At 38.7% G+C, this 14,469-nt stretch overlaps 2 protein-coding genes across 4 annotated transcripts in view; one reads left to right on the forward strand and one right to left on the reverse strand.

Moving 5' to 3' along the window:
* VEZT (vezatin, adherens junctions transmembrane protein) overlaps window positions 1-12,646 on the reverse strand; it is a 62,725-nt gene extending 50,079 nt beyond the window's left edge. For both annotated transcript variants that reach the window (XM_063075208.1, XM_063075209.1), the window contains exon 1: window positions 12,529-12,646. In XM_063075208.1, coding sequence (XP_062931278.1) covers window positions 12,529-12,564 — 36 coding nt within the window. In that variant the 5' untranslated portion in view covers window positions 12,565-12,646. The remainder of the gene's footprint in view (window positions 1-12,528) is intronic.
* A 331-nt stretch (window positions 12,647-12,977) lies between these two features.
* The window catches only part of FGD6 (FYVE, RhoGEF and PH domain containing 6), a 101,367-nt gene continuing 99,875 nt past the window's right edge, over window positions 12,978-14,469 (forward strand). For both annotated transcript variants that reach the window (XM_063074939.1, XM_063074940.1), the window contains exon 1: window positions 12,978-13,152. In XM_063074939.1, the coding sequence (XP_062931009.1) occupies window positions 13,137-13,152 (16 nt within the window). In that variant the 5' untranslated portion in view covers window positions 12,978-13,136. The remainder of the gene's footprint in view (window positions 13,153-14,469) is intronic.

Here is a 14,469-nt window from a genome sequence, read left to right on the forward strand (position 1 = left end):
GACCTTTCACCTATCTTTAATTAAGTACACAATCAGAAAATATAATCTGAAATTAACTACTTACTGCCTTTCCCCTCCCTTAAACCTTGAATAATATCATAAGATAGTATCCTGTAAAATTTTTTTAAAGATATTTTACAATAATAGGAAATTCTTCTTGGAGTTTATACATTTCAATGTAACTTCTAAATTACTATACCCAGAGCTCCAAATCCAAGCATTAATTGTTCCTCAATATCAACAAAGCAAAATCTAATCATAGAACTCAAAAAGATTAACCTAAAAGCGTTGATAAAAATTGGTCCAACTAAATTACTCACAGACAGCATAGTTCTAATTTCTCCAGTTGACCTAGATGAAAAATTTAATGCCTCTTATCCATATTCCTTTTTTGATCTATTTCCTTCTTTCTTTGATGATTCCCACTTGTTTCTCCAGAACTACAGTACAAAATGGCCACTGAATTGGAGGGCGTGCCTTTGTCATTACTAAGCATTTTCCTATCAGAAGCAGCTCTCTGAAAAAAATCTGAAGATTATTTCTTCAGTGCTGGTCCTCAGCAACTGCAGAAGTACCAGAAAAAGTGGAGTTTTTAAAATGCCTTCAAAGGATGTTATTTAATGTTAGGGTCTATTTAAGTTTTTTTTTATAAACCAAGACATATATTCATACATTTTCCTGGATACAGGCTTCTAATATTTTCCAAAGAAATGCATCCTACCCAATTAATCTCTTATGACATGGTATAAACAGCAAAGTTTTAAAAACGGTAACTTTACGATTTTTCCATACAATAGCACAAATGTACTGAAGTACCTAAGTCCAAAAACAAAAATCAAACATACCCATCAAAAGAAAAACTAAAAGATGCAAAGGGAGAAAACTGACTTAGCTTATATACTCAACTGACTAAAAATAAACAGCAACAGTGAACATGTCTTAACTAAGTGGAAGGAAGATAGCAAAGGTAGATTGAGATCGCCTGGGTACTGATGCTACCCCTGTATATTACTTAAAATCTGGTTAATTAATTGGTATATATCGGACACTTACTAAATGCAGATCAGAAGCAAGGTGAGGAAGAAAAACTATAATTTTCAACTACTTAAAAAAAAAGGACCAAGCTCAGTTGGTTAAAGCAGGATGTAGATAACACCAAGCTCAAGGATTAGGACCCCCATATACTGGCCAGCTGCCAAAACAAACAAACAAACAAACAAACAAATGAAAGGGCCAGAATGTGAAGCACATTTGGTAAAATGCTGGGTGTAAGAACTGCATGCAATAAACGTTAAAATAAGGCTTGGATATTATGAGATCACATCCAACCATATTGGTCATCTTCTCCTTATCCCAAATTAAAAAAAAAAAAAAAAAAAGGAGAGGCATAACTTGTGGTTCTGTAAAGATAAAAGACAGACCCTGTAAGGAAAAGTAAAACAAGGACAGGCAAGATATATATTGAAGTAGAAAAATCTATTTTAATAAAGGTCTTAAAGAGATATGAGATTAAAGGTTGTGGATTAATCAGCAAAATCTCAATAATAAGATATAGGTGGCTATATTCTATCAGCTACATAAATTACAATGTAGATTTAAAAATAAAGGACGTCCTCAAATACATTATTTCAAATAAAGACTAGTGGGCATTTGATTTGCTATAGTGGGTATAATGGCAACAACAGGAAGTCTCAATGGATACTTTAAGCAAGACTCGAAAAAATCCAAAGGCAATGAAGTTAGGCATGCTAATACTGTGTCCCTGTGGGGTACGGTGGGGTATGCTGAGCTCTAGGCATTTTCTACTAAATCCTTAAGGCATGATTTGCTTCTAGGAACTTAGGGAACATCTGGAACAGAAACAGGGAAAACAAAAGTGAGTCAGGGTTTCTAATTAAAAATAGACTGGAAATGAGTAGATTCTCTTCCTGTATTTCCTAATTAATGGAAGCCTCTAAGGGCTTACTCTCATTTACTGAACCCAGCAGATAGTTTTAGATCCCTTAATCGATTTAAGAAAACTTTTATGCTAATGGATGATCTGGTATACAGAATTATCTTGTTACAATTGGGAAACAAATGCTAGAGAAATTAAGTGATTCATTTAGAATCTCATTGCTAATTAACATCAGTGTCCTGACTCCTAGTATAGTCCTCTTTCTGCAATGCTTTTTAAAAAGTGAAAACCTTTAATATAACTGCATAAAATACCAAAGTAACCATAAAAAATAATAAAGCATTGTGTGTATCACAGCTTGAAACAAACGGACTTGCATTTTAATAAATGCAATAAAAATACACAAAAGAGAGACCTATTTACTATTTTTTTGTAATGTTTGGATTTAAAAAAGAAAAAAAATTTAAATCTATATTGGAGCCCTTAGGATATGTGAAGAAGCCAAAATAGAAGAAAGAATACAAATCAAACAGAAAAAAGCAGACTTGTTCCCCAAGAATAATTTTTATAATTCATATTAAACATGTGATTTCTTTTTGCATATTTGGTGATAAACTAGCTTTGGTCTTAATGGTCAGTCTTCTATGTCAATAGCATTGTGATGTAATAATGCCATTAATAAATATTCTTTCTATTATATATAGTGATACAAGTATGAATTTTTTATGCTTCTAATCTCACCTCCTACTTGGAACTACATTATTTTAAATAATGCAACTTTAGGGCTTTATGTTCTACAAACTGAAACTGAAGACACATTTTAAGAAAAAATAAGGTGATATAATAATACATATAATTATTCTAGACAGCAAGCTCCATTATCAAAATAACAAATAATGTCCACGTGTACATTCATAGACAAAAACAATTTCCTTCCTTTAGTTAAATCAATGATGCAAGTAGGAAAGAATCTACAAATCACACTTAGAAAAAAATGCCTTACTGTTCTTTAGAGATGTATCATTGCCTTTAAAAATACAAAGAAAGGAGATTGGAAGAGAGGGATTTTTTAAAAAAATTTTTTTCAATATGAGAGGTGAGAGTCATTTTCCTTTATTTGATTTAGTTCTATGGACAAGAAAAAAAAAAGCCAAACCAAACATACTGCCAAGCAAGTGTTAATATTTAATAATTTACGAGAAGTATGAATGATGTAAGATGGAAGGAGATCATGTTAAAAGGGACAAAAATTATCTTTTTCAGTAAGGAACAAATGAAAAGAGGATAAATTCAAAGAAACACCAAAAACTTTTGCCAGTAAAGTTTTCAACTACAGAGACTAGGGTTACCAAGGACAGAGATTTGAGGAGAGTGTAAAAGGTCCCTTGAGGACAACATTGTCTGTACAAGAAGGAAGTCACGAAGAAATAGTTTAGATGCACTACAAATAATGCAGACGTAGAAAAATTATTCCTTCAGATAAAAAATTATTTCCAAGTACTCTGCCCTCTAGGAGTAGCAGGATTTAAGATGGAATGAATAACTCCTAGATTCTGCAATTAATTTATAATCAAAAAGTCTGACAATTAAGAAAGAGCAACATCAGAACGTTAACACCTTTCTATGGCGACTAGAGAATTCTTCCTCTTAAAACATCTTAATTAACGATTACAATAACAGAGTAAAACATCAATCTTGGTTGGTGTTTCAGTATTTATTTTGCTTAATACTCATGTTAAACATGGTGTCTATCATTTTCTAAACTTTGTCCTGTTGTTGTTCAGTCTGAGTGAGGTCTAAGACTCTATCCTTCCTACTATGGCCTTTTGGGGTAGGATGACTACAGAAGGTTCTGATTAAAATAAATTATTTTAGAGAAGGAAGAGTCTGGCTCCAATATAATAAAATTAACTTTGAAGGTGTATAGAGAATCTGGCCTTGATGAAATGAATGTGGTCAGGTTCTAGGGCAAGGACTAGGAACTGAGCCTGAGAACCTCACCCCTCTTTTCCTCCCTTAGTCCCTCACCACACCACCTCTCCATGCACGTCTACTTCTCCCAGACTAGGAGGACTCAATGCTGACATCTGGAAGAAGAAATACAAATGACCAAAATGTAAGAAAATATAAAATTAGTAAAATTTACTAATAATCCAGAAAATGGAAATTAAAACAAGATACCTGAAAAAAGTTTTAAGAGGAGGGATGTTACTGTAATACTTTCCAAAACTTTGCTTGAACTAAATTTTTAATTTTAATGCAGCATGTGACTCTCTGGGTAAATCTCAAGATACAAATAAGTCTGATTTCTGACTCTAAAAATCATCAAAATAACAGTATCATACCAAATATGCCAAAAATATCACAATTAAATTTTCTTAGGGGAGAAGAGGCTAGGCTCTATGATGGATATATGGTGGACTGGCTTTTTCAAAATCCATTCTATCTTCCTTCTAGTACACCTCTTGTACTGCAGGGGCAGGAAAGCTATATCTGGCATTTCCCAAATTATCTTGCAGCTAGAGTTCTAGATATAAATTAGGGTCCCCTCAATTAGATGTACCTATGAGAGAAAGGAAAGCAGAGGTTCACTTTTTGCTCCTTTAGCTTTCCTCGTTCTCTCTTTTTTTGCTATGAAACAGAACTATGGAGGCAAAATTTTTCTACAGCAGTATTCCAATATGTATTCTCCAGTTTCCTGGTAACACAGAGATGAGTTTTGGTAGAGACAGTGGAGTGATTCCGAGCTCCAATACCAAAGTATCACTTTGTATGTTACTGAAAGGCAGTCGTGGTGATGGCTTCTTGATTACTGGGTTGTAACTATGATCATGATCATATATTCCTGGCTTCATGAACCTCGCAACCTTGATAGGTCTTAATCCTCTAGACCTTCCAACAAAAATCTAACCACTAATTCCCTGTATTAAATCCCTTTCTGTTTATGGTAGAGAGACAGGTTTCTGTTTTCTGCACTAGGATATATGGCTGATACAGTACTTAGTATCTAGGTGTAGGACTGACTTAGTAGAACTTGAAATATGCTGCACTGGCTGAGTAGCGGAGTGGTAGATGGCATGGAAACATTGTGCTCAACAAGCTTTCAGCTCTTCACAAGAAGGCTTTCTTTGCCTGTGGTCTGAGATCCTAGCTGAATGAAAGTTTTACAGGGAGGAGGGGGGTTGTAGTTTTCATGGTTGGAAAAGCCAAAAGGCAGGAAGTAAGATGGCTGCCCCAAGATTTCCCAAGAACCTCCACAAAATAATGGGAAACAGCCTAGCTGCAAAAATCTGGTTAAGGGTGATATCGCCTACACCCAGTCCTCCTGTTTCATTTCAGATGATCAAGGTGGTTGTCATTAAAGTTGAATGAGAAGGAGAAAAGATTCAGAACAAAACCAGAAAATGATCCACAGAATTCAGATTTAAGAACTATGGGTTCTTTAGCTGTGATTACTTTTGCATGAAACTGCCTGGAAGCAGACTGGAGACCTACAGTACTTCAGGAAACTGTACTCCAAAGAAACCAAAATCCTGCAAAAACCTGTAATTACTCAACTCCTAAAGCAACTGTTAAGCCCACAAACCTGCATCAGCAGGAATCAGAAAGGTGGGCTGTGTCCAAGAAGGGTATATTTTAATACCCATTTCATAAGAGGCAATGGAGCACTAAGAGATAACGAGTAAATTCTCAGACTGAAGAACCAGAGGCCATGGATGACAATGCATAAGAATGACTCCCAGAGAAGAGAAGTGGGGCAACATAATAGGTTAACCAAGGAAGTCATCTTGTAGGAAGACCCCAAGAAACAGCACACTCTAAAGGGTAATTGAAAAGACTTTACAAAGCTGTAAGCAGCAGTGAGGCAATCATGAGGGGATAATAAAGCACCCAGGGACTAGTAACAGTAAGAAATTATTACCTTCCATAGGTCAAAAGGCCAAGGGAAAAAATCAGTGTTACTGAAGCCTCGTTAAGAGCTGAAGTTAAAAGAGAAGAATCCCCCAATAAGAGCTGTGGCTAATCACTACCAAATGGTAGCCCTGTAGGGGCTTTAGGGAGTGAACTAGGAGTTTAAATTCCCAGACCTCTCAGGCCCTTTCTCTTCTACCCTCTAATCTGCAGTTCCTTTCCACTGGCTGAACACAAATGGAATCCAGAGGACAAGGGAATAGAGTTGATGCACTCCATAATGGTCAGTGTAGAATTATGGATCTCAGGGACACATAGCAAAAAATCATCACCAAAAACAACACCAATCCCTCACCCATACACCTGGGTATTAAATAAGTAATGCACTAAAGTAGAAATCAAAACGGAAATTACAAAACTGTGAGACAAACTACATTTCAGAACTCATGAGATACAGCCAAAGCAATATTCTCAGGGAAATTCATAGCCTTACAAATTATTTTCAGTATTAAGTTTTTAACTCAAGAGGCTAGAGAAAAAACAGCAAAATAAACACAAAAAAAGTAGAAAAAAGGAAACAGATAAAAGTACAAATTTAAAAAATTAAAAACTACAAACAAACCCAATTGAGCTAATCAAATAAAACCAGTAACTAGTTCTTTGAAAAGTCTATCTCCATACGCTGGCAAATCTATGCAAGATAAAAAGAGAAGGCATAAATAAACATAGGAAGTAATTAGATCAAATTAGTGTTATAAATTAGACTAAAAATTAAGAAACTACTTAGAGCAGTTTATACCAATAGTTTTGAAAATCTAGATAAAGAGTAATTTGCTGGAAAATTTTAATTTATAGGCAACATTTTCTGAATGCTTACAAGATTCAGGTATTCATCTAAGTGACTCACATATTAAATCACTTAATACTCACAGCTGTTCTATGAGATAGGTACTGTTTTTTCTATGTAATACTGAGAAAACTGAAGCTTAGACAAATTAATTAACCTGCTGAAAGCCACATTAATAGCTGAGCTAGGATTTCTTAGGCTGTCAGCTCCAGAGCTCACGACTTTAACTATATTACACTGCATTTCAGAATTTTAAAAAATTATCAAAATAGAAAATTGTAACTGAGCAATAATCCTAAAAGAAATGGAACTGATAAACAATATCCACTCCCCCTTTTCCCAGCAAAGGCTTGGATCATTTAAGGGCCAATTTCGCTATAGCTTCAAGAAACAGATAATTCCCATTTTGTAAAATCAGTCCTAGAGGACAGAAAGAGATGGGAGGCTGCCTCACTCATTTAGAAGGCAAATAATAAATGTTCATGGATTAGAAGACTCAATATTATAAAGATGTCAAGTTTCCCCAAATTAATTTATAGATTCAAAGCAATCTAAATCAAAATCTCAGTGGGTTTTTTTTAAAAACTGAAATTGACAGGCTGATTCTAAAATTCATATGGAAATACAAAGGGCCACCAATAGCCAAAGGCAATCTTGAAGAAACATAAAGCTGAAGGGGGCCAGCCCGTGGCTCACTTGGGAGAGTGTGGTGCTGATAACACCAAGGCCGCAGGTACGGATCCCTACATAGGGATGGCCAGTTAGCTCACTTGAGAGAGGTGGTGCTGACAACACCAAGTCAAGGATTAAGATCCCCTTACTGGTCATCTTTTTTCAAAAAAAAAAAAAAAAAAAAAAAAAAGCTGAAGGGTTTTATCCTATCAGATATTAGTACCTATTATAAAGTTGCAGTAATTAAAATTGTGGCATATACTTAAGTTTATAAAGCAAATATATTTCACAGAGTCTAGTTCCCTTAGTTTCAGGTTTAGCCTAACTTCTTAAAAGTACATATAAAATTTTAACCTTGCAAAAGACAGGAAACTTTCCCCATGCTAAAAGTCTTTGTTGCAAGATAAAGAATTGTAACACAGCAAGGTTCCTGGCTCAAGGACAGACAAGTTACTTGATCGATATGTAAAGATACTGGGAAATTACTGTTGAGAAAAACAGTGTTTGCTAAGATCATGCTTTTGTTGGTGGATAGACTTAACCTTTTGCAAATTGCATTATGGAATGTCACTTTGCTTCTTACCAGCCTCTATTGTTAGACTATTACCCACCTATGTTCTTTTTCTGTAACTTCCTGGCCTGGAAAATAAATGTGGGGAGAGAACCCCAATTCATGGTTAATTTCCCAAGGAAGGAATGCCTTGCTCTTGAGGGTTCCAGGAGATTAACCCCTTCGGGGTCTCTCACTGCTAGGAAGAGATGGGCTTTGAGTAATCCTTTTGCAGTTCCATCAACCAGGGGAAGAGAGGTGATAAATCCGTGTGAGGCAAAGCAACATAAAATAATGTGGTATTGGCACAAGAATGGACAAAATGATCAATGGAGAATAAGAGAGAGTCCAGAAACAGATCCACACATAAAAGTACCCTGATTTATGACAAAGGCAACACTACAGTTCAGTGGGGAAAGGATGACTTCTTCATTAAATGGTTCCGGGTCAACCGGACATCTATATGGGAAAAAAATATGTTGATCTTTACTTGATACTGTATAAAAAACAGTTCCAGATGGATCGCAGATCTAAATGCAAAAGGTCAAATGAAGCTTGTAGAGAAAATATCTTTGTGACCTTAGAGAAAACAAATATTTCTTTAAAAGCACTAACCATAAAAGAAAAAGGTTTAATTGGATTATAATAAAGTTAAGAGCTTCTGTTCATTGAAAAACACTATTAGGAGAGTGCTAAAATCACATAGCTTAGCCCGAGATAAGCTATCTGAGAGGTACATATATCCAGCAAAGAACTTGTAACCAGTGTATATAAAGAATTCCTTTAAACCAGTAAGAAAAAGACAACCCAATAGAAAAATATGCAAGAAACCTGAAGTGGCTTCACAAAAGTGGATATACAATTGACCAACAAATATACTGAAAATCTTAACTTCTTTATCAGGGAAATACAAATTACAACCATAAGGAGATAACCAGGACATGGCCACCAGAATGATAATAAGAAAAAGACTGAAATTAGAACGTGTTGGTGAGGATGTGGAAAAACAGGAATTCTCATACACAGCCGGCAACAGTATAAATTAGTACAGCCACTGTGGAATAATGTTTGGCAATATCTACAGAAGGTAAATAGTATTTTCTATAACCCAGAAATTCTACTTCTAAATATATACCCAACAGAAAAATGTTTAACAAAATACATGTTAAAAGGTTCACGGTAGAGCTATTCATAATAGTTTCAAACTGGAAACTACCCAATGACTGCTAGCAGAAGAATGGATTAAAAAATGTCCGGCCAGCCACACAAAACAAAACAAAAACAAAAATAAAAAATGGCCATATATTTACATGAAATACTATGCAGAAATAAAAATGCTCAAATAATAAAGATGGATATCACAAACAAAGCCAGAGAGCAAAAGAAGCCAGACTCAAAAGAGCATATAAATGGAATTGCAGTATGCAAACAATAAAAATAGACAAACTAATCTAGGCTAGTTATTATAAGTCTGAATAGTGGTTATCTTTAAGGCAGAGAGTAGCGACTGAAGAGGACCTGGAAGGAGCTTCCAGTGTGCTTGTGATGTTCTGTTTCTTCATGGGTGCTTGTTACATGAGTGTGCTCAACATGTAAAAACACATCAATCTGCACACTAACGATTTATGCACTTTCCTTATGTATATCATACTGTAATAAAAATTATGTACATGACAAAAAGCAAATAACTTAAACAGCAAACTGGAAAAAATTTTCTACAAGTATGATAAAGGCTTAGTAATATATGAAAAACTCATGCAAATCAATTTTTAAACAGCTAGCATAAAATAGGAAAATAGGCAAAAAATGCTCAAAGAAATAAAAATGGCCAAGAAATGTAAATCAGAGCAACAGAATGCTATTTTTGACCATCAAATTAGCAAAGATTAAAGAAAACTAATAAGGCTGTTGCTGGGGATTTGGTGAAACTAATACTTATTCCTAATGGAAATGTGAATTGGTATAACCTTTCTCCGTAAGTCCTAAAAAAATATTCATATCCTTTGACCCACTGATGAGTGCTTTGAAACAATCTAATTATCCAATAATGGGAAAGTGGTTATATTACGATACCTATGCGTGACGAGACAGTATATTACTTTGAAATTTTGAAATACAGTATATTTCTGGTCTTGATCCCAGTTCCTGTCCCTTTCCTGGCATACAACTTCTAAAATCCTTAGAATCTCCCAAGTGCGGTCTTTTTATATACTAATGAGTTGACTGAAGGTCGGCTGCCCCTAGGGTAGTTTCAGGATGGGGGTCGGTCACCGGAAAGACCTAGGCAGGACTAGAAGGTTGGGACGTTCAGCCCACCCCCAAACCTCCAGGGAGTGGAGAGGGGCTGAGGGTTAAGTTGATTACTAATGGCCAGTGATTTAATCAATTATGCCTACGTAATGAAGCTTCCCTAAAAACCCAAGAGGCCTGGGTTCAGGGAGCTTGCAGATAACTGAACCTGTGGAGGTTCCTGGAGGGTGGCCCCCAGGAAAGCTCCACATCCCTTCCCCCCGTCACCCCCGTACCTCGCTCTATGCATGCTTTGCAATAAATGAGTAAAAGTGTTTCCCCGAGTTCTGTGAGCCACTCTGCAAATTAATCAAACCCAAAGAGGGTGTTATGGGAATCCCAATTTATAGTCATTGGGTCAGAAGCAAAGGTAAAAATAACTTGTAGCTTGTGACTGGCATAAGAAATTGGGGTGGGGGGCAGTCTTGTGGGATCTGATGCTATCCTCAGGTAGTGTTAGAACACATTTGAATTAAAACACACTCAGCTGGTGTCTGCTGCAGAACTGGTTGCTTGCTAGCTGGAGGGAAAGATCCCCATATATATGGTCACAGAAGTCAGAAGTCTGTCTTCTGTGGTATTGTTACTGAATAAGAGTATAAGAGTAGGGCCGAGCCCTTGGCGCACTCGGTAGAGTGCTGCGCTGGGAGCCGGCGACGCTCCCGCCGCGGGTTCGGATCCTATATAGGAATGACCGGTGCACTCACTGGCTGAGTGCCGGTCACGAAAAAACGACGACAAAAAAAAAAAAAAAAAAAAAAAAATTAAAAAAAAAAAAGAGTATAAGAGTATAGGAAAGATAGGAAAAACACCGTGTTTTTTATACTTACTCAAAATGAGTCTAAAAGAACACATACCATACTGTTAATAGTGGCCATCTTTGGGTGGTGGTATAATGGATTATTTTCACTCTTTGGCTTATTATCTACAATCAAATGTTCTTTGAGCATGTATTACTATTATATTGGGAAATCGAAGAAAGTAATAGGGTAAAAAAATACATCCACCCAGTTTCCCGTACTCTAGAAATCTATGCAACGTAGATTTCTGTCTCTCCTTCAACTCCCACGTTCAATCTGTAACCGTTTCCTCGATTTTACTTTAGAAATGTAGGTCCAAGCCATTATTCCATTATATCTTCTCTCATTTCCAAAATTCAGGCCCTTGTCTTCCCTAGTGAACTCCTCACATCCAGATTTTGCGTTTCGGTAAAATGGCCACATTTTCCACTACTTCTACATTTTAGCCACATCAAACCACTTTACATTGCAACCCTACACACCCCAGCCCCTAAAAACGCACACCAGGTACTTTCTCACCTCCCAGCCTTGGTATGCTCAGTTCTCTTTCCCTGTAATACATTTTCTCCCTTCCGTCTTTCAAATCTGATTCATAGTTTAAGATTCAACTCGGGTATCATTTACTGGTGTACCCTCTTGGAGGCCGCAAGAACAGACGGCCGTTTCCAAATAAATCCTCCAGTGACAGTCTGTTCATATTTCAACATTTAACATTCTGTCCCGATAGTGCATCTCTCCCGTTGTACGGCATGGGCCATTTCTTTTTTTTAAAAGTTCTTAAAGTCTAGTTGGATTAGCGACAGTAAAACCTACATATATACAGAGGTGTGAGTTTTGATCTGTATCTGATAGAAAAATGGCATCAAAAACACTCGCCTGATTTTTTTCATTCAAGATGGCAGAGAACATCTTAAAATAGTCCCACACAAAAGCAGTCACCTTCATAGCCTCAAGTCAGAAGAAACTGGCTACACCTAGCGCAACAGCAAAGGACAAAAGAATCCCACCTAGATGCTGAGATGCCCCGATCCGAGCCACCCACGGTAGGTCCCAAATACACAGACTTTAAACCTTCTGAGAAAACAGGCACCTGCTGCCTTCATTACGAGGGCCACGCCTTGACAGTGAACGGTGACTTGAGGCAGGCACTTCTGGATCCGACCCCAAAAAAATCGAGGGCAAAAAATGGGGAGGCTAAACTGCATAAGTGAGTATGTAAAATGCACAATTCGGCCCCGCCCCAGCCTGGCGCACTCCCCCGCCGGCGCATCCATTCCCAGAGAAGGAACAAACAGGGCTCCCGCCCACGGGCCTGGCAACCCGGCCCCGACTGACAATTCTGAACGCTCCTGAGGCAGAAGCTGGCAACGGCCAAGGCAACTCGGCATACACCTGTCAGGCTGCGGCAGACACTAGGCCCTGAAATCTCGGGGGTTCAGTGGCCGAGGCCTGCAGGAGTCAGTCACTCGATCACTCGCCCCGGGATCACCTGGCCTCCTCGCTTTCCCTCTTGTCCTTTTCAAACAAAGGCAATCCACACCCACCGCCATTTTCCCGTTACCTCAAAAACCACCTCTTCGTCAAACTCCGGTGTCATCCTTCTCCGCCATGCCACCCGCCTCAGCACGATGGGAAATGAAGGCGGGAGAACAGGCTGCACGGATGCTTCGGCTTCTGCCCGTCCCGTGGGTCCAGAAAACTACAATTCCCAGCATGCCTCGCCGCTCACGCCCCCTTTTTAGTTACGCTCATTGGAGAAGAGGGTGAGCGTGTAGGCGGGAGGGGCGGGAGCGAGATTATGCTCGAGCCCTTCGATTGGAGGAGGCTGGGCTTTTGTCTGCCTTTTACGGACTCGACTGGCAGGGGGCGCTTGGAGCACTGATTTTTTGGAGATTGAAAGGTGCACGCGCGGGCGCCACCGCGAGCGCTCCGCTGCTCGTGCCTGCGCCTGGCTGTCCGCCCGCCGGCTGCTCGCGCCCGGGAGCGCGGCTGGGTCTCCGGAGCCGGCTGTCTCCTTTGTGCGGCGCTCGAGTTGCGCCGCTGTACAGCGGGACAGTATGTGGGCACTGCGAGGGCTCTTCTCTTCTGCCCCAACTCTGGAAACAATGGACTGAAAGGGGAACATGGATTGAGGGGCGCGAGCGGGGAAGCGAGCTGTACGGGGGAATCATGACTTCTGCCGCTGGTAAGTGACGGCGCTCGCGCTGCCGCTGCAAAGTTTGTAGCGAGCGCTGCTAGGCTGGAACTAGCCACTTTCTCCGCGGCGGGTGGGCGAGCGTGTGCCCTCTGCCTTTCCCCGCCACCTCGGCAAGTGTGGAGCAGATGGGGTTTGCTGCCGGATTTGCTCGTCCTTTCCTGCCGAGACGGCTCCTGGAAATGGTGGATCTCTCGGAACTTCCCTTCCAAAGGAGACCTGCACTGCTCTTGGCGCCAGGTGAAAAGTAAAGTGTAAAGAGGGCATGTGTTCATCTCTTCTACAGTCGGAGCGACTTTGCTTGTGCGTGTGAAAATAGTGTAGGTTCCCATGTGAAGAAATCAGTTATTCTAGAAAAGGATAGTGTTCCCAGCGTGTTGAACCCGGCGACTGTGCTGAGTCGCCTTAAATCTAGGATCGGCTGGAAACACCCGTGTAAAATAAAGAGGTTTAGGCGTTGTTACTCATGTCCTGGTGGTTTTACCCGTTACCTGAGAAGCTGATGGCAGTTTTTCTTTTGCTCATCTTCACCCAGTTTCTTATGAATCCCCTCCCCCCCATTTCTACCTGGTTAGTGTGAACAAAGCCTTATTTTCTGTCTGCCTCCCATAGTCCTTTCCCCCTCATCCAAATAAAGCCTGTATTTCTGTGCAGATTTTTAGCAACTCTATCAAAATAATTACTGAAGGGCGGTTACATTTACTTCATAAGAACATAGGTTAATTTTAAAACCAGAACTTAATAATGTATTAGGTATTCAGGGTTTTATTTTTTTACGGTTTTGTCCATCTTGAAATAAACAGACTTTCCATTTGAAATTTTATAGTAGAATAGCTTAAAACTTCCCCTCAAAGTTACTTCTAGAATCAGCACTTGATCAGATTAAATTTTCATGGCTTTTTTTGTCATTTGTTTAAAATTCCTGCAACTTGAAACTGTCAAACAGCGCTCTAAGTGGTCTGATTTGTATGATTTCTAAAGCCTAGACATAGTGGAGTGTTGCATTGCTAGGTGTAATCAGATTACAACCAGAGAGACAGGAAATTAGCCAATAGAAATAAGAAAGCAAGGTGTGAAGTACTCCTGTAGAAGATGTGACTCTTTCCTTTTTGATGTTACATGTTTGTGTATGAGATGTCCTCATACACTGTTGTAGTTATTTATAAACTCTCTTTTCCTTACCAAAGGGTGGCTTTCCATTTATCTAATGAATTATATAATTCGTTCTAAGTTTCTGTGCCTCACCTTTGTTTAAGTTTTCTTTACTATTGAACCAATATAATTAAGTTAAAAGTGGTTAGAAATTCA

Source organism: Cynocephalus volans, chromosome 12, assembly GCF_027409185.1.
Source record: "Cynocephalus volans isolate mCynVol1 chromosome 12, mCynVol1.pri, whole genome shotgun sequence".
NCBI lineage: Eukaryota > Metazoa > Chordata > Mammalia > Dermoptera > Cynocephalidae > Cynocephalus > Cynocephalus volans.